Source organism: Schistocerca cancellata, chromosome 7 (genome assembly GCF_023864275.1).
Source record: "Schistocerca cancellata isolate TAMUIC-IGC-003103 chromosome 7, iqSchCanc2.1, whole genome shotgun sequence".
NCBI classification, from domain to species: Eukaryota; Metazoa; Arthropoda; class Insecta; order Orthoptera; family Acrididae; genus Schistocerca; species Schistocerca cancellata.
This window is the reverse complement of record NC_064632.1, coordinates 445,621,935-445,648,442: the sequence shown is the minus strand read 5'-3', so window position 1 is coordinate 445,648,442 and position 26,508 is coordinate 445,621,935. Positions and strand designations below refer to the sequence as shown.

The 26,508-nt window shown below is 40.6% G+C and overlaps 1 protein-coding gene across 2 annotated transcripts in view; it reads right to left on the bottom strand.

Annotated features, from left to right (window-relative positions):
• Nucleotides 1-1,811: 1,811 nt before the first annotated feature.
• LOC126092087 (oxidative stress-induced growth inhibitor 1-like) overlaps nt 1,812-26,508 on the bottom strand; it is a 119,433-nt gene continuing 94,736 nt past the window's right edge. Inside the window, exons 1-6 of one of the 2 annotated variants that reach the window (XM_049907510.1) lie at nt 11,736-12,103; nt 11,554-11,632; nt 11,167-11,324; nt 10,429-10,800; nt 4,463-4,831; nt 1,812-2,631 (exon numbers count right to left, since the gene is read on the bottom strand). In XM_049907510.1, coding sequence (XP_049763467.1) covers nt 2,212-2,631; nt 4,463-4,831; nt 10,429-10,800; nt 11,167-11,324; nt 11,554-11,620 — 1,386 coding nt within the window. In that variant the 5' untranslated portion in view covers nt 11,621-11,632; nt 11,736-12,103 and the 3' untranslated portion in view covers nt 1,812-2,211. Of the gene's footprint in view, nt 2,632-4,462; nt 4,832-10,428; nt 10,801-11,166; nt 11,325-11,553; nt 11,633-11,735; nt 12,104-26,508 lie in introns of those variants that run through there. The other variant, XM_049907509.1, reaches the window with a different exon arrangement.

Here is a 26,508-nt window from a genome sequence, read left to right as displayed (position 1 = left end):
CTAGCTAAATTTTCATACGGATGTTGTAAGTTTAATTTAAGGAAACTATAACAGAAGCATGAAAAGAAAATTTTGTTATACAAGATTTCATAACAGAAATATATTACATCGATGACTGTATGGTCATCATCATTGAATGTCCAAATAATTAAATAAATCTGGGAATCTACTGGTGCCAAAATTTCTAAACAGAGAAGACATTTAGGCTTCAGATTATAGTAAACATCTTAATAACATTCATCCCTACAAACGGTAGCCACGCAATTTAGAGAGTACGAGCTAGTCATACTGCTTTTCAAGAGCTGTGTCAGATCCTGCACAATAGAGGACAGGGATGTAAGAATATCTTGACAAGATTTTGATGTTATGGTTGGCGTCTACCACTCACAGCCACAGGGCTTTTTATTTCCACACATTATCTGAAGCAGTATTTAAACATGATTTCCACAGCAGTAACACAGATCACTAACATTAACCGCAATGTCAGTATGCTCTAGTGTGGACAATCTGTTTACGTCACATATGTCAGATATATGGGGCACTTAGTTTCAATTCTGCTTATGAGTGACTGACATTAAGCTCTTTGTTTTGCTTATGCTCAAACCTACAGATGTCAGACACTCAGACTGGTACCAAACACTGTATGTCAATAGAGTATCAACCAAAACTGATTTAGGTTATACTATGTGCTGTTGACCAGCAGAACGGGCGTAAACGTTAATTAAAAGAAGAATTAAGGGGCACAGGAAAATCATAACTGTGAGGAACTAGTACGTACAGCTCCTGTGTAAAAAGTGGGTAGAGCATTAAATCGTCATCAGTGCTCCTAGGTTTATACCCCAATAATGACAATTTTTTTACTGTATTATGTGCAAAAGTGTTATATGGGGCTATTAATACTTCCGCAAGTTTGACGCAATTGTTTCTTTGTTCTAGTGTTCCGATTGTTTATGTTTATTATGTGAAACTACAAATGCAATAGTTGGTTTATCACAAATGTTGTCTGTTCAGTCACACATGTCCGACAGAAGACCACACTTCTCTATACAAATGTACTCTATAGGTTTGCTACTTTCAACAAAAGAAGCGAAAGCAGACTGCCAAAAGAACATTGCTACCAACTAAGTCCTTTCACACGTCAGGAAAATGTTCTCCCCTACAACCGTTTCATATGTAAACAGTTGAAACAAATTGTCATCTGTGGAATTTCAATGCAGAACCTTTGACACAATAACCTGAAACTCTACAAACTCACTCACTCGAGAGCTACAAGATAATCTCTCACTAATATGCTTTTCCGATGTTCTGCAGTTGTGGTGCTACTTTTAATTACCATTTACGCCTTTTCTACTGGATAACAGCACATAGCACGGACTAAATCAGTACTTTGGTTGATAGGCTATCTACATACAATGTCTGGTACCAAACTGAGTGTCTGACACCTGGAGGTTTGGGTGTTAGTGCAAAACCAAATTTAATTAGTCACAGTCTGACCGAACTTTGAGGATGTGAAACAAGTTTAACATTTAATGTAGTGCTAGAGTGTGGTATAAAAGTAATGTCATTACTAGCAAAGATCTTCTCCCCCCCCCCCCCCCCCCCCGAAATGTTTAACTCTTTCTGCAAAATCTCTAATGACAATAACAATGGTCTAATGAACAATCCCATCGCCTTCTACTACCATTTCCCCAGTGAAATACTGCTTTATGTATGCAATTCATTTTCCTGTAAATACTGCCAGTGTTAAAAAAGAAAGAAAATCTTCATGCTTTTAAATTTTTTGGGTGAAATAATGATAAAAACAACACAAATAAATAAAATTCTGCTTATATATTTTAAAAATGATATGAAAATAAATAAATAGACATCAATGCATCATGGAACATAAAAATAGCACCCACCAATACAGCTTGCTGCATTAATATACTGATTTCGGACTCAATATTAGAGTCAGTAAACATAGGACTGACAATACGAAAAACTATATCCTACACACATATTTACAAAATCATTCAGTATCTGATCAGAATACCATTGTCACATCAAGGATCAGTTTATACACAACAGGAAATTAATAAAATAATATCACAGACATGTTGAATTTATATACAGCGATCCACAGATGCCACTGTAGTAGCTGGCAAGTTACCCAGCTGTTGGTGTTTTCATAGCACAATAAGAAAGTCAACCAAGTTTCATCCCTTATGTTGGTTACGTAAGGTCACCAAGCAGAGATGCAGCGACAGCATGGGCTCCAGCAGCAGCAAATCGCACGAAGGTGTCACCGACAAGAGGTCCTAAAGCGTAAAGACCTGAAGGAGCATGGAGCACTTTGTGAGTGTAAGGATCCACAGCAATTGGATTACGACGAGGATCCACTGGCTTTGCTGAATTACATGTAAGTTGTGCCACAAGCTCTTCAGGAATAAATGAGAGATCAGGCCTAGCACCAGTCAGGATAGCAGCAGCACACACTTGGACTCGCTCTCTTTTCCCATCCGCTCCACGAATAAGCACTGATCGAACAGCCTGTGAACCTGTCCCTTCCTCAGAGAACTCCAATACAGCAGCATCTGCCAGAGCCTGGTACCTTGGATAACAGTGACCTCCATCAGCCATCATTTGACGTACCTGAAAGTAAATATTTCATTTTATCTTTGCCTTTACTGAACACACATTCATCTCTAAGGAAAAGCAACACTGAAGAAAACAAGTTAGCAAATCACCTGTATGACCGCACCAATTACTTTATGTTGGGTACAACTTCATAAAGTGTCAAGAAGTATGTTGCAAAAAAAGAGAGCAACTGAAATTAAATGTATGGGCTGTAAAGCAGAAATTCTGTGAAATGAAATCGCCAGCAGCACCAGCAGAGAGAGAGAGAGAGAGAGAGAGAGAGAGAGAGAGCGAGCGAGCTTATGAACTCCGAACTGTTTAATACGAATGCGTAAGTACTTTAAACATTGTTCTTTCTTACTTGTTTTGTGAAATAAAGAATAATATTGTATTTTATTCTAGGATATTAACTGCTATGTAGTCAATGAATGAAGACAGTAAAGAGGATTTATTAATTTAGTCAGGTGTGTATATTTTCTATATGCCACGTATAAATAATTGTTTGAAGTCATGAAATATGATACATGATTTATAGAAAAAGTGGTGACGTTTAGAAAACTGATGTACATAGACAAAACTCCTTGTATAATATCTGAATATTGTAGGTGAACAGTATAATAATAATAATAATAATAATAATAATAATAATAATAATAATAATAATGTGTGTCTCAATGCCCCGATGCAAGTCTTTTAACTTGCATAGCCATAACCTAGCCCTTAGGAAGAGGGGACCTAAAGTTTAATGTCGAATCTGAACCACATGCTGTTCTAGTAACTCTTCATGCAGATTAAAATGCAGACTGAAAAATCCATCATCCGATTGGGATTCAATCCTGCAACCTCTCTGTTTCCATGCATGCATTTTATCACTTGATCACCAGGCAAGCTAATGTTAAAGCATACCACTAGTTCGTACAAAAATATATGCATTTCCATTCAAATCAGGAAGAGTGTAATAATAAATACTTAAAAGACTAAAAAACACTCAGTTTATAAACAATTGTGCCATTAGTAAACGAAACCTATGATTATTATAAAACTAGAAATGTGCATGTGGCACAGGCAGAGAGAGTGAATTTTTTTGTGGAGACCGGTTTGAAGAGCACACTATTTTCACTTGGCATTTATCGAGTGAATGAAACTTAATATAACTGTCAAGGTAACCCCGGCCAAACCATTATGTGGCCAAGGTAAGTATCTACTCGGGACGGCAATTGGTAACAGAAGTCTTATATCTCCTGCTGACATGTGGTGCTGTGTTGGGTGTGAAAGTACACAACACACCAGTTTGTTATACTGAGTTTGTACGACTTTTGTTTTTGATTTAAGTTACAGTCCACTATACTCACAGGCTTTGTGTCACACCTCTGAATCTGTTTAAGAATCTCTCTAGCTTTCACAACTTTTTTTGGGAATACAGAAATACGAAAGGTCAGTCTCCACATAAAAATGATCCAAACAGTTTCTTGCATGTACCGCATGGTGGATATATATTTTCAGAAACCTAGGTAATAAATGAATCTTTGCATTGAACTCTTTATGTACCATTTGATCCTTTCTCCCCCACACCAATTCCTACGTTTCCCATTCACACATCCGGTTTTAGAATCATTTCCTTTATTTCATCAGCACTGTTACATCACACCCGATTTGTTTTTAGTAAGAAGATCTTCTATTTTTACGAGAGTTCATTTCATTAACTTTTCTTTCCCTTGTGTGAGATATCAGATTCAGTTTCAAGTTGTATTGATTAACACCAACCTCTCTTCCCGTGTTATTTGTCACATCACTAGATTTAGTTCAGAACAGCAGAAAATTAAAACCACTATACACCAAGACTTACCTTATGGTACTCAGGATAGACATTCTCAGGCAGCACATGATCAAACAGAGGTGCATCAAGACGCCTCCGAAACACGTGTAGGACTGGAAGAGAACGGAAGCGGGCAGCTATGACAGCATCAGCAGCACTCAACCCAGCACCTACGATAAGCACAGGGTTTACGCCAGTGCCTATCATACCAGGACAGTCAAGAGCACGCTCCAAGGAGGCAGCATCATGGAAAACCCATCGCAAGCTGTCTTCACCAGGCACTCCCAATTGATTAGGCACATCATGTGCTCCAGTTGCCAGGACCACTGTCCTACATTTGTAATTAAATACTGCACGACCATCAGTTGCTTCCACCCTCCACAGCTTGTCAGAACTATCCTGAAAATATCAAGAAAAACACTTGCTTACACATATTTAACAATTTTAAATTAAGTGCCTACTTCTTGTTATTCTCTTATTACATATTTTACAACTTTAATCATAATCGACGTAAAGAGTCAGCCACAAACATTCCAAATCACACATGCATTTGTGAAGACTGCTTACACACCTTGACAGACAAATTAATAACCAAATGTCATCTACTACATGGGCTTACAGTTTAACAAGTGATCTGAGCAATGGTGTCATCTTGGATCAACTGAACCTACCCATACACAATGCCACAATGGTGTTGTGGTACATAGCATGATGTTTGTGCAAATGGAAGGAACAGAATATGGACAACACTTTTTGCATATTTATTATTTCTTGGAATGTAGGTTGTTGTGAAAAACTGATCTGTAGTTTAGCTCAAAGTACAGATTAGGTTGAAAATTGAATTTTGTTTTGAGTTTGCAATACCATATTGAAATCTCCTATTAATCCATTATCTCTCAATATTTCTCCAGGTCCATCACACTTTATGAAAGATCAGGTCCAGATAAGGACACAAAAGAACAGTACATTGACCTCAGTGTGATTTGAGGAGGAAATATTCAACTCTCAACAACAACAACAAACACTCCAAATGTCTAAGATATGGAACATGAAATGGGCTGCCTATCAATGAGATACTTGCTTTTGTTTATGCTCTTTTTTAAATTTTAGTATTCTCACTCACTTCTTCATTACTCTATTCCCAGCCCCAGTTTTGTTGACAACTAATAGAGATGAATGACTATTGAAACTGGTGATATTACATTCTTAGAACTGAAAGTAATACACCAAAGTCTGGGAACACACACAAAATAATGAATCAAAAACACACAGCAACCATTTCTGAATCCAAGGATTATTCTCAGTCTTATTTACACGACTATCAATGACTCAGAACGTTGTTATCAGCAGAAAGAAAATTGGCATTCTATGAATCAGAGCGTGGAATGTAAGATCTCTTAATCGGGCAGGTAGGTTAGAAAATTTAAAAAGGGAAATGGATAGGTTAAAATTAGATATAGTGGGAATTAGTGAAGTTCGGTGGCAGGAGGACAAGACTTCTGGTCAGGTGAATACAGGATTAAAAAAATAAAATAGGGGTAATGCAGGAATATGTTTAATAACGAATAAAAAAATAGGAATGTGGGTAAGCTACTACAATCAGCATAGATGGATACGAAGCCCAAACTTGCAACAGTAGACCAAGTTTATATGCCAACTAGCTTTGCAAATGACGAAGAGATCGATGAAATGTATGATGACATAAAAGAAATTATTCAGATAGTGAAGGGAGACGAAAATTTAGTAGTCACAGGTGACTGGAATTCGACAGTAGGAAAAGGAAGAGAAGGAAACTTAGTGGGTGTTTATGGAATGGGGGTAAGGAATGAAAGAGGAAGCTGCCTGGTAGAATTTTGCACAGAGCGTAACTTAATCATAGCTGACACTTGGTTCAAGAATCATAAAAGAAGGTTGTATACATGGAAGAAGCCTGGAGATACTGGAAGGTCTCAGATAGATTATATAATGGTAAAACAGAGATTTAGGAACCAGGCTTTAAATTGTAAGACACTTCCAGGGGCAGATGTGGAGTCTGACCACAATCTATTGGTTATGAACTGTAGATTAAAACTGAAGAAACTGCAAAAAGGCGGGAATTTAAGGAGATGGGACCTGGGTAAACTGAAAGAACCAGAGGTTGTAGAGAGTCTCAAAGAGAGCATTAGGGAACAACTGACAAGAACAGGGGAAAGAAATACAGTAGAAGGAGAATGGGTAGCTTTGAGAGATGAAATAGTGAAGGCAGCAGGGGATCAAGTAGGTAAAAAGAGAAGGGCTGGTAGAAATCCTTGGGTAACAGAAGATATACTGAATTTAATTGATGATACGAAAAAATGCAAAAATGCAGTAAATGAAGCAGGCGAAAAGGAATACAAACGTCTCACAAATGAGATCGACAGGAAGTGCAAAATGGCTAAGCAGGGATGGCTAGAGGAAAAATGTATGGATGTAGAGGCATATAGCACTAGGGGTAAGACAGATACTGCCTACAGGAAAATTAGAGAGATCTTTGGAGAAAAAGAGAACCACTTTTATGAACATAAAGAGCTCAGAAGGAAAAATGGTTCTAAGCAAAGAAGGGAAAGCAGAAAGGTGGAAGGAGTATATAGAGGGTCTATACAAGGGCGATGTACTTGAGGACAATATTATGGAAATCGAAGAGGATGTAGATGACGACAAAATGGGAGATATGATACTGCGTGAAGAGTTTGACAGAGCACTGAAAGACCTAAGTCAAAACAAGGCCCCGGGAGTAGACAACATCCCATTAGAAATACTGACAGCCTTGGGAGAGCCAGCCCTGACAAAAAACTACCATCTGGTGAGCAAGAGGTATGAGACAGGCGAAATACCCTCACACTTCAAGAAAAATATAATAATTCCAATCCCAAAGACAGCAGGTGTTGACAGATGTGAAAATTACCGAACTACCAGTTTAATAAATCATGGCTGCAAAATACTAATGTGAATTCTTTACAGACAAATGGAAAAAGTGGTAGAAGCCGACCTTGCGGAAGATCAGTTTGGATTCCGTAGAAATGTTGGAACACGTGAGGTAATACTGACCCTACAACTTATCTTAGAAAATTGATTAAGGAAAGGCAAACCTATGTTTCTAGCATTTGTAGACTTGGAGAAAGCTTTTGACAATGTTGACTGGAATACCCTCTTTCAAATCCTGAAGGTGGCAGGGGTAAAATACAGGGAGCCAAAGGCTATTTACAATTTGTACAGAAACCAGATGGCAGTTATAAGAGTCAAGGGGCATGAAAGGGAAGCAATGGTTGAGAAGGGAGTGAAACATGGTTGTATCCTATCCCTGATGTTATTCAGTCTGTATACTGAGCAAGCAGTATAGGAAACGAAAGAAAAATTTGGAGTAGGAATTAAAATCCATGGAGAAGAAACAGAAACTTTGAGGCTTGCTGACGACATTGTAATTCTGTCAGAGACAGTAAAGGACCTGGAAGAGCAGTTGAACGGAATGGATAGTGTCTTGAAAGGAGGATATAAGATGAACATCAACAAAAGTTAAACGAGGATAATGGAATGTTGTCCAATTAAATTGAGTTATGCCGAGGGAATTAGATTAGGAAATGAGACACTTAAAGTAGTAAAGGAGTTCTGCTATTTGGGGAGCAAAATAACTGAGGAGGTCGAAGTAGTGAGGATATAAAATTTAGACTGGCAATGGCAAGGAAAGCATTTCTGAAGAAGAGAAATTTGTTAACATTGAGTGTAGATTTAAGTGTCGGGAAGTCGTTTCTGAAAGTATTTGTATGGAGTGTAGTGATGTATGGAACCAAAACGTGGACGATAAATAGTTTAGACAAGAAGAGAATAGAAGCTTTCGTAATATGGCGCTACAGAAGAATGCTGAAGATTAGATGGGTAGATCACATGAGGTGGTACTGAATAGAATTGGGAAAGAGAAATGTGTGGCACAACTTGACTAGAAGAAGGGATTGGTTGGTAGGACATGTTCTGAGGCATCAAGGGATCACCAATTTAGTACTGGAGGGCAGTGTGGAGGGTAAAAATCGTAGAGGGAGACCAAGAGATGAATACACTAAGCAGATTCAGAAGGATGTAGGTTGCAGTAGGTACTGAGAGATGAAGCTTGCACATGATAGATTAGCATGGACAGCTGCATCAAACCAGTCTCTGGACTTAAGACCAAAGCAACGACGACTCAGCACCTCACATTTTTTGTGAGTTGCTACCTTTATTGCTTAAATTATTCATTTCATAATTTTACACATCTTCCACAGTGTGGGTATACACCGTTAATGAGAGCACTAACTTACAAGGGTAACAGTCAATGCTTTCATACGTTATTTGTTGACTAGACTTGTTTGAACATTAATGCCATTCACCTTAAGTGATGACTGCATTGATATACAGTAGGAGCATTACTCTACTTAGGTCTCTTACTTGACTGCAGTTCTTGGCTAAGGTGTAATATGAGCTACAGAGAATGGCAAATATTGAAACCAGTCTATCCATTAAACATTATATATTGACCACTGCCTGTTAACCTCTGTAGTCTTATTTCTCCACGTAATAAATATATCAATCTTGCTTAAGCTTTCCTGATATTTGATTGACAACAAGTGAATAAAACAGCAATGGCTCAGGCAGCAGTGAACACAAGAGTGGAATGCAAAAGGAAAGGACTAGGTCAGGCGAGAGAAAGAGATCATGATGGGATTGCAAATATTTAGGTCATGTTGGAGGGACTCTACCAAAACCATTGGTCTGATGAGTTGTTGGAAAAGATGAGCAGGAGCCAGATCATGCACAAAGGAGAACCACTGTGGATGCAAAAGGGTCAAGGACATAGTTATTAACGTACCTATTGCAAACCCTCTTTCACCTTAGAAAGCATATCAGTTTTTAGATTATGCATGCTAAATGGGTAAAAGAAAATGGTAAGAGAGCACTTAAAACCTCCACAGCTATTGCATTGCCTGCGAATGTTGGTAACACCTCATGTGATGAACAATGGGAACTGAATATGACAAATCATGAGTGAGTTGTTGGTAGCCAATCTGAATAGCTGTTCATAATTTCAAATGGTTTGTATATAAAATTAGTTGGCATTTTGTCCCATTAGGCTAAAATTTAACCACATCAGAATTTTCAACAGAACTGGAAATAAGAGATACAAGTAGTTTTTGCAATGATGTGTGTCCATGTCTGGCTACTCTCCACACCACTATTACGGCAACCATATTTTCGTGTCGAGATTCATTGGCTTCGCCAAGACAAATCTGCCACATTCCCACCTAACCTGGATCTTTCGCTACACTACATGTCAGTCAGGCTGTCAGCACATCTAGCTTTTTCCTGCTTTCCATACAAGAAACAAATGTCATCTATTTTTACCCTCCAACAAAAGAAGTCATTAGATTCAGTTATTCTCACTGGCTATGGCCAATGTCAAAGCACTGTCAACATCAGTATACAATGCAAGAGCCATGGAAACTGTAAGTCCACTTCAGCCACGAAATGAATTTTAACAAAAATTGGTTAGAAATGGGAATGAAATAGGGGGAAAGGTGTTTAACGATGTACCTGCAGTTCATGTTATCATGTATATGCTCTATTCAAGATGAACACAATAATGCTACACAAAACAGTGAATTTAGCAAGTAATTGTGAGGCACACTTTTTGGGCTTCTGTGTAAGTGGACCAAATTTATTACAATAAAAACTAAAAATGTTACTTTCTGTGCTATGTCACCGAGAATTTTGTAACATTTTAACACATTTGCAAAGTAATTATGGTAACTACAAGTGTAATTGTAAATAACTTTTTCAACTGGGAGGGCAAGGGCAGGGAGATTTGGGGAGGGAGAGTGGCGGGAGGGGGGGGATAGTAGGCTGTAAAATTTGTGTTCGGCAGCATTATGATGCCATTCAATCACTCATTAAAGTTACAATAATAAAAACAATTTATAAACAAATATCTAAGCATTCATTTTATTACTTACAGCAACAGGAGGAGGAGAGATGCGTGTTACATCTACTCCTGAGTGGAAATTGTCACTGATTCCTGTTATAGAAGGATATGCAGCAAGATACTGTGCAACCCTTCCTGCAGGAGGACGCCCACTCCCTTCCAGGGGAACTCCTGGCAATGACATCCAAGAAGCTGGAGAGAGTGCTAGCACTTGTCCATCAACGCGTCGCCACACACCACCTGGAGGCCCACGTCCCAGTACAATGTAAGAGGGTAACTGCCGTCCTGTTGGTGCACGTCTGTATTGTATCAAAGGATCAATCTCCAAGCCAACGTCAGCTCCTGGTCGAGCCAGGCTATCCATCAACACTGCAACAGGGTTTTGTGACCGTCCCTCTAGTCCCTGCAAATTTGGTAGTTCAATTAGTCACAGAACAAAGAAACAAAAGTAGGTCTACATGTTCTACATACTTTCATGCTACTGCGCATTTTAATGTTATGAGTTTTGATTGCTGCAAGTGTTTTAAAGTGTTTCTGGGGGGGGGGGGGGGGGGAAATAAATAAAGAAAGCACAGGATTAAACCAACACTTCCAATACTCTGAGTGTTAATACCATGCAGTACTAATCAGGCTTCAAAATGACAAGTAAATTTTTGCAACAGGTATCTATTCGCTGCATCATCTAATATGAATATATAATTTAGAGATACATTCATCTGTTTTCATACTAATGAACTGTTGAACAAAAATTGACTTTACTCTGGCTCACCTGAGACAGGAATTCCAAATCTTGATCCAACAGTGACACATCAAGTGACGTAACCCTCAGCCGAGCAGTTAACATTTCATCTGGATGCTCTCCACCAGTGTAATATGGTAAGTTTCCTGACAGTAGAAACGAAAGTGCCATAGCCGATGGGCCATTTCCTGAAACACATTATATTGTCCCTGTATAACCTCATACACGTTTTATAATGTACGTTAATTACTATCCACATTCCTCGTCGCTCTTCACCATAATGAATTTCGGAACATTATGTAAACAACAGTCGCCAAACCTGTGAGCTTTCACTACAACGGCTCGGGGTTTTTTGAAACCCCGTTAAGTAATTTTCAGAAGAATGAAAATAATTTGGTGTGTGCTTTAATTACTCACCTACAATGACGACGTCTTTGAATATCTCGTTGTCCGTCGTGAAATCAGGCGCCAGGTTGTTCTTCATGATTCACACGACCTAAAACAAATCGAATATTCGAATTATGTTTGGCCGGTGCCTGAAAGCCACAGAATCATTCTGCATTTTCTTTTCAGAAAATAAACAATGGAGAAGTGCATACTTCAGTCTGGTTGTCGAACGATAATTGGCATCGTTCTGGTGACACTGACGAATAATTTCTTAAGATTATGTCCTGCATTTTCTTAGTTATGTTACGTTCATGAAAACATTTAGTTTAAATTTCAAAACAACTGTCCACCTCACTACTTTTAAGATCCTCTGCTGTTAAGTATAACATACACTTTCTTCACTAAAGTAAAATGAGATGTATAAATAGTTTTTAATCACAGCTCCTTCAATTCGAATCCCTCCGTAGATCAATCGCGATCGCATTTTCTACATTCTCCTGTCGGTGTTCGTATGAGCGTCAGCTGTTGGACAAAGATATTACGCCAGGTCGAATTGCGATGGCCAGCTAACATCTAAAATAGTCAGAAGCACTGTGTCCTGAAGAACCGTGGACTAGTGCATCTATTTCACCCGCAACGCACTGTCTGCATCAGTCAAGCAAAAATGCTACAATACAATGGCCATTAAGCATGTTGGCGAACGGCACACGTAGTGTTATGAGTTCGCACGTTATTGACAACTGCGAAAAGAATGTCATTGCGTACCGGTACATTTACATTTAATAGCATGCGGCATATATATAACCTGTTTTACTTTCGTTGATGGCCAGCAAGGCAATTGCCGGCTACAAATAAAAATAAATTATACTGCCGACATTTGTGCAAGGCTCACAAATGTGTTGGCTTTCCACGATAAGATTTAACTAAAAGCGGCCGACAATTTCATCTACGGGTATAGTTGAAATTTTGTGGAGTGATACCACAACGTTGACAAAAGCATCGCTTGGGTACATGCATTTTTATACTCATTCGCTACATCTTCGCCATAGATACGAACTTCGGTCCTACAACAACGACATTATGACGTAGCATTGCGGGGGAAATTCCGTGATCTTGTTTTCAGACACATGATGATTGGAGTACTGTCTCTTAAGTGCGTATTCAGATTGTTAACTGAACACTGTTTCACAGCAGCTATCTGTTAGGTCACACGAAGAACACAAAATTTCGTTCTCTAGTGCCTTGTACATAGCGCAGGAAATACAAGCTTTTCGATCTGTAGCGAGTTTCCGTGAAGTTCTGCTCATTCTAGTTGTACCACTCTAGTCTGGATTGTCGATTATTGTTAGTGAGAAGTGATGGATTTACGCAGCAGTACCATCACAGAAACCGATAGAATAAAAAGATACGCTAAAAATTCCCAATGTCTTAGCGTGCTTCTCGTGAGAGCAAACATATCTATTGCACGCACGGCTACTGTATATATGGAAAACAGCGGAGGTGATCGCAAGGCAGAGGGCAAGCAATAGGTGTATAAGCTCAACAATATAGTTAAAATTATGTTAAATGAGATCGGAGTATCAGATACCGGACAGATAGATTATGTGGATTTACAGAAACTTGCAGAATATAAAGTTCTCGTGGTGAACGGGGAGAGTGTCTGACAAGAGAGTAAACGGTCTATGCTTGTTATGTCGCAACACAAAAGCGGGTCGTGGGGATATCGGGGAGTATCATCGGCGCATTGGATAATCTAACACGATCAGTCCAATTCTCACAGCTGGTAGCTTACAATTTTATATAAAAAGGCCCTAGATAAATTTCACGACATGTAGCTCTACACGGACATGCTTCAACCACTTCCGTGAATCTAGTGTAGAAGACAGTTCACACAGCTATAACATACAGAGAAGCTTTAGAGTGTTTTAGAATGATAACTTCAATGAGCACCGTTCCAAACCTTCCCACCTTGTCTCACTAAGAGGCATGTGATTGTTGATAGATATCCGTCCGCCGAATTCGTCATTAGGGAAACAACACTACATATACTGGACAAGCACTCTTAACAGTCACCTACAATACACAGAACTACGATACAATACTCCCACATCGTGAAATACCAATGTGCCCGACAGAAGAAATGCTTCCTCACTTAGGCGGATATATACTCGCTAAGAACTTTGATTCAGTCATAGCGTAAGATTATAGTACTCCAGTGGCACTTCAGATGGTAGAGTTCCATGCAAACATTCCAGCACGAAGCGCTCAGATTATTTCCGCCTTAATGGAGAGCTGCTTCAGCCAGGGATAGATTTGATCAACTACCAACGCATTTCTTCGCCACAACAGGTAGGGTGTGTGTGTGTGTGTGTGTGTGTGTGTGTGTGTGTGTGTGTGTGTGTGTGTGTGTGTGTACACTAGAAATGCCTGCCAGGAACTTTATTACTGAAATTATTGACAGAAGTTACAGGAGTAGAAATGGACAGTGCGAAAGAAATGAGATTTTAATAAAGCAAAGTCAGTATAGAATACAAAATGGTCGTGCAATAAATATCTGCTTCATGTACAGTGCGACAATAGCCTAAGTTTCAAAACGTACTAATTTCCATTTTTCTCTGACGAGCTTCCGGTAGATCTGATTAAGATAGCGGGCCGACTACATAGCTTTGACACTGCAGCGGGTTGGTTGGTTTACCACTAGAAATGCATTCCTTCGTTAACCTATACTCCGATATTCTAATTAAGATCACAAATTAATAAACAGACAATTTTCCGTGGATTTTATCCAAAGTTATTAAAGAGTAGAGACAATAACGTAAAAGCTGCCAATAATTAAACTGATTTTCCGTAACTAGCAATTTGCGGTGGTTAACTAGTTGATGGCGAAACATGATAACATTGGCAGACATTTTTATCATCGCATTTATGTACTGTAGAATGGCAACCGACGTAACAAACTGAAAATAGGATCTGAAAACTGATATGCGGTTCTTCGTTTTGTGTGCAAAACTAATCACATTTATTCCCCTCACAGAAATACTTTATTAAAATAGAGAATAAAATCTTTCACGATGTACAATTTCTACAGACCCAAGTCAGGGCTTGCTAAGAACATCGTTCAAATCTTATTATCGAACAGATGCTGTAAGTCGTACGTTAAGATAATTATCGTCTGCGATTTTTTTAGGCATGGTGTGCTGCATGGAAGAACTGCTTTGTACCTTACATCTATGCCCTAATTACCTATTGCTTCTGGTATCTGAATTATGGAACCAAGTGCTGACAGACTTACTCGCCATCTCATAAAAAATCAAGAATGTTAACAAAAATGACGAACCTGTTCTCAATACACACTGCAAAACATTTTCTGCAATAGATCACTAAGGACTGATGATTACAACCATGCTACAACAGACTGGAAAGAAACGATGTGTCACTAACCATTTTAAGTCAGCTTCAACTCCCCTTTGGGTTTAAATGCCGCAGAGCCATTTCATGAATCTGCGTTTTACGAATTAGGGGTCAAGAAATTTCCTTGTGTAACTCGCAAACTACACGACAATGCTCAAGTCAATATTCAGGATGTGAAAATAACTACCATTCGAAGTAAAAGTCGAGAAAAACCACGGGCTCTAAAATTCGGACCCTAAGAGCTACGAGCACTACATCTTCTGTACTATGAAACAAATCTCTCTTACTGCAAGCTCTTTGCTTTCCGTATTTTGGAAGGAGATACTATGGACGAAACCAAGCAAATATTTTCAGTAATCATGGACTATAAAACGAATACCCGAAGAGCTATGAGGTCTTGTTCAGTAAAAGAAAAGTTTCACAGGAGCGAAGATGAACTAACACTCCTAGCTACTAGGGTATGTATTTTAGAGCCCATGTTTACCAGACTTGTTTCGTTCGAATGATCGTTCTTGTCATATCCCTGAATACTGACCACTCCTGCTGGAAAACCATGTGTAGGCTAGGTAAACGCTTACACGGCAAACCTACGAAACATCTATTCTTTCTTGAAATAAGACGTGAATAACGTGAAGAAAACTATGACATTAACCAAAGATTCTTTACAATATACTTTCATAATGTGCATCAGAAAATATAGTGTGAATCATTTGTCATTAGATAATGGGACGCTTTGGCATCATGGAATACATTGCTAAATACACAGAAATTAACAGTAAGAAACTAAATGTGTCTGCTGAGTCTAAATAACTAGAAAACAGTATTATGTACTTTTAAGGTTTATGCAAAACGTCAGTAAGGTAGGCGTCGTGAGAATAAATCATCGTTCAGGCATGTTTCAAAACATCGAATAAATCCTTTTATCAAGAAGTTGTTCAAACCAGCTTGCCAGGTCAGCCTCTTTGTTGGATCAACGACTCATTTGAAGACTACTAATTAAATAATCTGAAGATCTAGACTCATTCACAGATCAGGCAATTAGTTTTAAAGTGGCTCATCATACTCTTACCTAAGTCCCCACGTCAAAGTCAACCCCAATCAACGTCCATCAGACTGTGGCCACTGACAAATGACGCTCAAGCGAAACGCACAATGCCAACTTAATTCTGTACCAGTCTCCTATAATAATATTCGTAGCTCTGTTGCCTTGATTATATGCCATAAAAATTAGCAAGCTATCAGTTACAGGGTAAAAGTATAGCTGTATTGCTTGCCCTCTGTTTTTCCCGGTCTCACGTCTATAGTTTCCACACGAACCGACTGCCTCGGTCGATATTTTTTGAATGTTGGTATGACACAAAATTACGTAAATATCTGTAGCGGCTTTGCATCCTCTCCATCCTTTCCTTTGCCCGACATTGGCTATCACGTGTTGTAATTTTATCGACCTTTGCTGCCAAGGCCAGACTAATAGGAGGCAGCTCATTCACATTGTAATAATGAAAACAGTTTCTCCCGCTGAAATTTTGGCTGGAGAGCTACAGTTTCTCGTATGAGTTCTTGATCACCATAATGAGAAACATAGTCCACAGATAAATGTGGGATATCAACGCAGCATCTTATCATTCAACGCAACCGTCTGTTGCACATTAATATCGTATTGACTCTTCGTATAGGAAAGCCCGTGGCAGGCAAGACGGTGTCCTGGGCGTATCGCATTATGAATTGAGTCTAGTTTTCTTTTTATATCAGTACAATAATTTATACTCCTTCGGCAGTTATGAAGTTCACGAGACCTTACAAATATAAAAAATCAATCTATTTTCATCTCATTTCCACGTTACATCGAGAGTTACCTACGTATGTTGCAGAACTTTTCAATTTGACCGGAAGCTGACTTAACTACTGAAAACTAAGCTCTTCTACGCCTCATGTTTTTCACACAATGGCTCAGAGAGGCACAGTTCAGGAGTCGCCACCTCTGCAGCCAAACATTCTACACACTATATTAAAGTTAAGCAAGTAATAGTAACAGCGGCAGCGTCGAGCAACACTATTTTTAATTTTCTGTTTTTATTTATAGTGTGTCAATGCTCATCCCTCGCTTTACAACGCAATTTTATATGAAGTAATGTGAAACATTTAAGAGATTAGCCACATCTATTCCTGGGTATCACTGAAGAGGTCACGACGGAGTGTAGATTCTGTTACATCGTAGTCGCACGTTTAGGTTTCTTCCCGTTTCAATCAATTCGGGATAGAGCGCGAAGAATAACTGCTTATCCGCACCGTGCAAACAGGAATTACTCTAATTTCTTTTTCACAAACTCTATGTGATGGCTATTTCTGGTTTGCGTCCTGGAAGTTGGTTCTCGGAATCTTCTAAGTCGTTTTTCGTGAGATGTACAGCCTCGTCGTTCGATTTCCTGCCGTTTAACACATTTCACATTTCAGCATTTCTTTCACATTGGCTTGGTAATTAATTCGCCTGAGATCAACTATGTCCGGCCTTGCTTGGGTGCGCTCGATTTTCCCTGTGAGTCGCACATCACATGGAGCCTAAGGACGTGGACAAAAATATGGAAACACTACAAACACAACATTACCATGTCTGATACGTTGTAGGAAACCCGTTGGCATTCGAAACAGCTTCCAGTCTCGGAATGGATAAATACAGGTCCTGTACAGTTTTCAATGGAATCTTATACAATACTTCCTGCAAAAGTAGTGTGAGTTTAGGTAACAATGATGGAGGTGGATCGTGATCACGCACCATTCTATCCAAGGTACACAACAAAGGCTCAGTAATATTGACATCTGATAACTGGTGACAAGGCGAGTTGCGAAATTTCGTCCTCGAGCTCACAAAACCAATCTGCGACGATACGAACAGTGTTAACAGTAACTCTGTCGCCTTGGAACACCCAGTATCACCATTGGCAAGCCAACATTGTTTAATGGGATGGACCTTATCAGCCAAAATGGTCACATAATCTTCAGTAGTAATGCGACATTGCAGAATAAAAAAAAAAAAAAAGTGTGTGAAATCTTATGGGACTTAACTGCTACGGTCATCAGTCCATAAGCTTACACACTACTTAACCTAAATTATCCTAAGGACAAACACACACACACACCCATGCCACAGGGAGGACTCTAACCTCCGCCGGGACCAGCCGCACAGCATTGCAGAATACACAACAAGGATCCTCTGGAATACCATGATATGGCTGCCCAAATCATCACCGAGCCTTTGACATCTTTCACTGGAGCCAATACTGTTATTGTCGGGGTGGCACCTTAAGCCGCACATGTATACCGATATTATTATTAACTGGTAACGGACATAAATAAGTATGTGTGATCTAACACATTATTTGCTTCAAGGACTCGGTAAGGAGGGGGCCGGCAGGCAAGTACTGATCGTTAAAACTCGACATCCGTCGAACACTTCATGTCGACTGTTCTGTTTCAATTGCCACCACCCTGAGCGGGCCCGAAGTTGTGACACTGTAACTGCCTGACGAAGTCTTGCTGTGTTGTCTGTAACGCCGGTATTACACTATCAAATTTCTTTGTCCAATATCTTTGTCAAATATCTTTTTCAAACAAATTTGATGGTGTAATAGGGAACTTTATCAAATGTCGTCAAATATTTGATCAAATCTAGGGCCTCGCTGTAGATTTGATCAAAGAATTCACTGTCTTCCGTTCACTGCAATGTGACATATTACCACTTGGAGCGCTAGCTTCGCTGCAGCATTCTGTCATCTGTAGTGTATTTATAAACATTGCCAGTAAATACAATTGGTGCGTACCGACAACTACAAAATTAATAGAGATGTATAAAACTGATGAGGCGCTTTACAACGTGAGGCACCCTGAATACAAAAATAGATTAAGAAAATTGGAGACCTAACCTAACCTAACCCAAACCTCTCCTGTAGCAAGGAATCTTGAGTGTTACAGTGAGCCTGTCTCCTGCAGATGTAGCAGTTCTTAAGTGAATATTGTGCTTTTTGATATGAGAATACACTTCACTGAGCACATACAGAAATGTATGCTCATCCATTCTTAAGTAATTTATGTACGACTTGACGTCCTCCACTATAAGCTCACGTAACAAGTTTGTGTTAAATGCTTTTTATCGTGTCGTCGTAAAACTCACGGCTTCACCCAGGTACGTTTCTTTTTTTCCCCCGCTTCTCTTCCGCATGTGCATACAGTGCAATTGTAGTACATTCAACTGCTGCCGTTAATAACAAGTTGTTGTTGTGAGCCATCTTGAACTTTGACGGAAAATATGATGGCAGTGTAATACCCCTTCTAGCGCTACGTCAAAGTTCTTAGTCAAATATATTTGACGGAATATTTGATCACATCTTTGATCAAATCTTTGACAAAGAAATTTGATAGTGTAATACCGGGCTATGAATGATTCATTAATAGCAATAATTCTACTTACATTTAAATGCATTATGCAATAGAAGACATGAGCATAAATAAAAAATAAACGATTTGAATTTCGATTTTCTTCTAGTCTCTGAGAAGCATTACAACAGCCGTAATTTCATCTTCCTGAGAAGAGCGGGCGCAATTTGACGACCACTGAGTTAAGTAGTTTGAAATAGTGGGCAGCAAGAGTCATCAGACCAAATAATTTTTCCGTTTCTCTATAGCGCAGGTTTTATGGCACGGCCTCGCATTGTCCTGGTACGGGCATTTGTATCACTGGTGATTCTGGAATTCCAGCTCAACCTGCATTCCCTGCGTCTGGAGCTCCCTCCGTGTTGTTTTGGTGCCGACAGGGTTCTCGAGTGAGACATTCCAGTTCTGCAGTCACTTTTGCACCGTTGTCCCGTTTTTCGGCACAGTCCTCTTCAATGACTGTCTGCCACAGCCACTCAAATTATACTTTTCTTCCTTCCCTGTGTGTGATATAAATCTTCGATACGGTGCGTCTTAAAACACCAAACACTTCGGTTATGTCGGTTACTGATGGACCCACCACACGAGCACAAACAATTTGCCAGTGGTCGAGGTCACTAACACAAGCAACGTATTTAGGACATAGTACAGATACTGTCCGTGATCAAATAAAACTGCGCAACCTGCAGTCTTATCTACCTTCTTCATTTATGTTCAAACATGCATTTCTCGCGGTGTTTCCGAATTTTTGTGCAACCTCTGTATGTATGGGCAACAGAAGTGTTTCGTAAGAGTTATCTTTAGTAGACAGAAATTGAATTCTGACCGTATCTTACCAGGAAATAGGAGCCTGTAATTTGTTTCACTAAAAAGGGAATTACACGAATGTTCCATTGTTACTAGCCAAAGCCCACTATGTTTGTAAGTTTCGTTAGGTGCACAACTTAATATTTCTCTAAGAACTTATTACGGAAGCTCTGAGTGAAGAATTGAACGCGGGTCCCATTTTTCTAGTTGGTATGCCTAAGACTACATCTTAGCTGTGGGTGTAACGACCTCTTTATTCTCTCTGCTCGCAACCGCCGTTTTCCTTTTTTACCCTTCACGTGTGCGGACAGTAGTATTTAAAACGCAGCGGAGCTGCGATAAAATTCGACGTAGCGTAATCTAAACGCCCATGACATTAGTCTCCGTCAGCGAGATGACACTAGTCGGACAGATAAACGCCAGAGCTGATAGCCTCGTGCAAAAGACGTGATCGGTCTCTGAAGTTATTGTAGTGGGTGTGGTTCTGAACCACGCGCCTCACTTAATTGATAACTTCTGAGTGTTGAACGAAGTATCTGAAAACATCTGTCATTAGTTTTACGCGTGTGAATTGTATGGAATGAGGTATGTGTCGGGGAGGGGAGGAGGGATAAAATGTTCAAATTTCGTCGTCCGCCGCAATGATACTGGTTTTCCGTTGCTTGGCGCTTCAGTGGTTAAGTGACACACTCTGGGGTTCGACACCCGCCCGGTCCTGGAACTTTTCCTCAGTTGTCACTTTTTTAACTTCTGGCAGTGTAAACGTGAAAAGTATCGAACTGCACCGTGATTAGGTGCCCACTAAAGCACCAGCCTTCGGGTTGATGGCAACTTTACATTCTACCTGAACCACTGCAACCAAAACCGGGATGGCTCTTTAAACAAAACGGTGAGTGGCGGAAATTGGCGCTCGCTAGCTAAGGGCCCCCTATCGCTGGAATGATATATCCAATTAAAAAGAAGAAGTAAAACCGAATTCAGCTCTTCTTTCTAAGCTGGATTCATTTACCGCATCACTGCAACCGTAGACTTAGCATGGCTATGACTCCGACCACCACTTCTAAGAGGGAAGGGTGACTCGGAGGGTCAGTAGTGTAGCTCCAGACTGCTGAGCCGAAGATCTCGGGTTCGATCACTGGCCAGTCCTAAGATTTTTTATCTGTGACGTATTACACCTTTCACCTTCGATAACGTTTATTAATGTGAAACCGCACTGTTATTCAGAGTCCATATCAAAATGCAGATCCCCTTATAACTGGCAGGCAAAGTTCGTTCAAAGGTCAGAGCACTGCAAGGGCATACAATCTCCAGCAAGACCCCGCCTAGTAATGCACTTCTCAACCATTTCCTACAACAGGACGTCAGTAAAACTGTCCTCCAACCGAAGGTTCGTTTTAAGACCACGCTGCCCTTGCCACGCTCGCTTTCTGCCGAGTTATAATCTGGTTAGAGTATACTACAAGATGTTTACTGACATCTCTTTACCCATTCATTCCATCGATGAGTGAAGACGTATTAGGTACGTGGTCATATCAAAGTGAATGGAGGAACACACCTGACGAGGTGAATATTGGGCTGGTATACACGTCCCATCCTGGTTACACGATTCACAACCATTTCCAAACGTTCACACTGTTCCACGTGAGATACAAACCAGACGCAGTGAGACAGGGTACACAGTTCCGTCCTGGGAGGGGTGTGGGGAATTAGGTTGACGACGACACGGGCGGACGACAGAATGAGCATCAGGCTACCATTTACCACTAGCACTGCCAAATCTAGGTTAACAGGCCGTTTCTGTGAAAGGTACAAGATAAGGCCACGAGAAGGAAGGAAGGAAGGAAGGAAGGAAGGAAGGAAGGAAGGAAGGAAAGACGTAAAACGAACAGTTCCTTTTGGGTCATCACCAAACCATGCCATGATTTATTTTACCATGTTAAAAATCACAGCTTGTATTTTTTTTCATGGCGTGTACTAATTCAATAACGTTAGCGTCTTTTGACTGCTCTGTGTTTGTCGTCTTCTGTGCGAAGACTGGTCTGATCCACGTTGCACGTTGTCCTATCAAGTGCAAGACTCGTCATATATATTTATATATATATGCGGCCGATCAGCACCTCATTAGTTATGCGACCTAAGCATGTAATCTTCAGTTTTCTTCTGTAGCACCACTTTTGAGAAGCTTGTGCACAAAGTTTGATTGAAATCAATCCAGTGGTTTAGGAAGAGATGGGGAAATCACACAGACACACACACATTTTTTTATAACATCTATGTCAACAAATTTCTCTTTTTCAGGAAGCTTCTCTTTCTGTTGCCAATCTGTATTTTAAAGCCTCCCAACTTCGGCCATCTTTAGCTATCTTGCTATCCAATAGCAATATTTACTTACGAGTTTTGCTGTCTCAATTCCTAATCCAGCCCCCTCAACAGCGCCTAATTTAATTCGGCTACACAGCACTGCCCTTGTTTTACTTTTCGTCTTATAACCTTTTAAATGCACAATTCATTCCGTTCAACTGATCTTCCATGTCTTTTACATCTGACACAATTACAACGTCACCTGCAAACCTCCAACATTTTTATTTCGTCTCCTTCGATTCCCTTTCCAAATTTCTCCTTGGTTTCTTTCGTAGGTTGATCAATGCTCAGACTGAACATCATCAGAGACAGGCTATAATCCTCGTTGAGTCCCTTCTCAATTACTGCTTCCTTTTCATACCGTTCGACTCTTGGTTACTGTATTCTCCAAAGTGTAAAGAAATTTCTCATGAATAATCTCCTTCAGGTAAATTGCCTCCATAGGTGCCTGTAGCGCTGAGAGAGAATAATTGGCTCTTAGAGTATAGGAACTGTGTAATCGTGCTGTGCCGCGCGGGATTAGCCGAGCGGTCTCAGGCGCTGCAGTCACGGACTGTGCGGCTGGTCCCGGCGGGGGTTCGAGTCCTCCCTCAGGCGTGTGTGTGTGTGTTTGTCCTTAGGATAATTTAGGTTAAGTAGTGTGTAAGCTTAGGGACTGATGACCTTAGCAGTTAAGTCCCGTAAGATTTCACACACATTTGAACATTTTAATTGTGCTGTCAAACGGCAAATTTTCGGGACATTTGGAGCTCTGGAAGAAAGGAAACACTTGGAACGCGTATTCTTAGCGCCGTGCGCCTTGTCTACACGCCTGCATTGCGACTGCTTACCTTCTTGTATTAATTTCGCGAAGCCCCGATTTCGTGTTTATTTCGCTGGAAGTTTCGTCCAAGAGACGACGGAAGCTACTCGGCGTCTTACAGAGGCAACGTTCTCTGCCAAACCTTGGACATAGGTAGTTGGCCAGAGTCTTGTCACAGGTCCAGGTTGGCCACGTCGGCTGAGGGGCAATTCCTGTCCGACCTCGTTCGGGTGGCACAGTTCCTGTACCCAGAGTTACCAGCTAATGAACACTGTCTGCCCTTCAGCCTATCCTACTTGGCAACCAACACACGTTCAGAACGGGACTTGCAGTACAGCTTCTACTGTATTAATCTACATGATCCTGTCACAATGTGACCACGGCCTATGTTCCGGAGGGTATATAAAGCGCGTCGGGGAGGGGCGAAAGGGGGGGGGGGGCGAGAGGAGAGGCGGCAAACTGTTCACTTGACGCCCTGGCTAAAGCATGCTGCACATGGTAAAATGGCACTATCCGAAACCGGCGGCGCGGCAACTTTATGACAGGGGTGAACGACGGATCGGAGATGAGTTCAGACAAACAGATGTGGAACTGTTGAGCCCAGACGAACCAAGGGGCTACTAACAGTCTCCTCAATGACCGTTCAGCTAACGTTGCTGTGTTCTGCCCACCGCAGCAGGAACCCGGTTCGTGTACCCCTGCTCACTGCCGTTCATGGCGACGAAGGCTGGAATGTGTAAGCCAATACCGCAACACGTTCGCGAAATGGCGACAGGTGGCATTTTCAGGTGAATCACGTTTTATGCTCCATCGGACAGATGACCATTGGCGTTTAAGGTGTGAAATTCCGAAATGAAACGAGGAGGAAGCGTTATGGTCCGGAGAATGTCTCCGTGGCATTCTCTGGGTGACTCGACATTTTAGAAGGCACGATGAATCAACCCAAGAATGCATCTATCCTTTAAGAGCATACACACTTTAACATGCAGTTAGTTTTTCCTCGGCGCAATGGTATCTGCAAGCAGTACAAAGCAACGTGTCAAACAGCTCGCAATGTACGTGCGTTGTTCGAAGAGTACCAGCATGAGCTTACTGTACTCCCCTGGCCACCAAACTCCCCTATGTTAAACCCAGTCGGGAATCTGTGGGATCGATCGGGATGTTCGTGCCACGGATTCTAAACCAAGAAACCAAGCGCAGCTGAGCACGTCGCTGGAGTCGGCATGGATCCACATACTTTCCAGAACCTCACAGACACTCTTCTTACACATTTCGCGCTACCAGAAGTGGTTAGTCAGGCTTTTGACAGGTGGTCACATGTCACTGGACAGTGTAGAATAAATGCTTACCTATGGTAGGCAATGGATGTATTCTTAATAGTTACTAAAACTTGTCATTTAAAATACAGAATTAGTCTCAAACGTATTGCTTTTCGTGTCCATGGTCGATTAGAGCTTTTTCACACTCGAGACAGATTTAACGAAAGACGCCGATACGATTTACAGAACTAGAACTGTCAACTGAGGCATGCTGATTTGTGGACGGAAAGAGATATTAAGCGAACAACCAAATGACGTGTACAAATACGCACGTGGAAGTAAGTTAACAAACAGAAAAGCTGAAATGAAGATTCTTGGATACGAATACGAAAGTTGTAAACTTTTTGATGCATGATAACGATATTCGTGTAAAGCCGCGAGGGGCAGCCGTGCGGTCTGCGGCGCCTTGCCACGGTTCGCGCGGCTCCCCCCGTCGGAGGTTCGAGTCCTCCCATAGGCGCGCGCGCGTGTCCTGTTCCTTAGTTGCTTTAAGTGACATTAAGTAGTGTGTAAGCCTAGGGACCGATGACCTCAGCAGTTTGGTCCCATACAACTTACCACAAATTTACAATTCGTGTATAGCTACTGAAATTTGTAACATGAATTTCACTACCTGTTATCGAACAACAACCTACTGGAACAACAACCTACTGCTGCTAAAATTCCAAAGTACAAGAAAACGAATAAATTAATGAAAAAAAAGTCACAGTAAAGCGACACAGTCATACAAACCCTCAGAAACATTAATTTTTTTTATAGGAAAAATTACAAATTTACATCCTTCTCCGTCAGGTCTCTCTTCACAGCAGTCAGTAGTTAGTATAATAGCGAAAGCAATTTGCAGTTCTGTGTATTTGCACTTACATTTAATGTCTAGTACACATTGATGGTCCACAGGACTTTTGAAACACCAAATCCATTTCATTTTCGTTTGTCCCAGCTAATAAACGTGTTTGAATACTGAAAGGCATCAACGCAGAGACTTTGCAGCTCCACTTCTCGGTAACATACAAATGTCCAGAAAATTCATTATTCAATGATTAAAAAATTGCGTTTATATGTGAAGCACATTGACCTACAGATTTGTTCGAACTACTGATTTTGAGCATTTTCTGTTGTTCTGAATGTCGGTTACTCTTGGATCAAGTTTAGTGCGTGACCATAATACAAGGTGAAACTATATGTAACCATTGCACATCAAACATAATGAAAATTACAATTCTTTGAATAGCACTACGTATATCTGAGATGCAGGACTTACACAAAAATACTGAACATCCAGGTTCAAGCACAGACACTAGATGTTCAGCTATGTTCTGGTATAACATTGAATAATGCTTGAGAACAGTTTGATTGTTGGAAGGTTATGGAGTATAACGGTGGTAAGAAAAAAGGCATTGGAGGGGGAGTCTAAGAAGATAGTTCGCGGACAGTCACAATGATGAAAGACTAATGAACCAAGATACCGAACGACGTATGGCAGGGGAGAAAGGAACTGGTAGTAAATTATGGTGCAAATACTATCTGATAGTAATACACACTGAAGAGAAAGAAAAATGAACTAAATACGCGTCAATGAATGTGACACGTTTTTGAGTATCCCGACGGAAGGCTTGGCATCAGAGAGACGAATAGGGAAAGAATCCTTTAAGCCAGTCGGCAATGGAAACAAACAGTGTGAATGAGCGCGTCCGCACGAGCTTTGTGTGTGTGTGTGTGTGTGTGTGTGTGTGGGGGGGGGGGGGGGGGGGAGGAGGGGGGGAGATATCAGTGATCAGACGACTCAGGAAAGCTGAAGGAAAAAAAAGGGGGGGGGGGCGAAAGATATGAAGGAACAACAGAACTATGAGAAAGAGA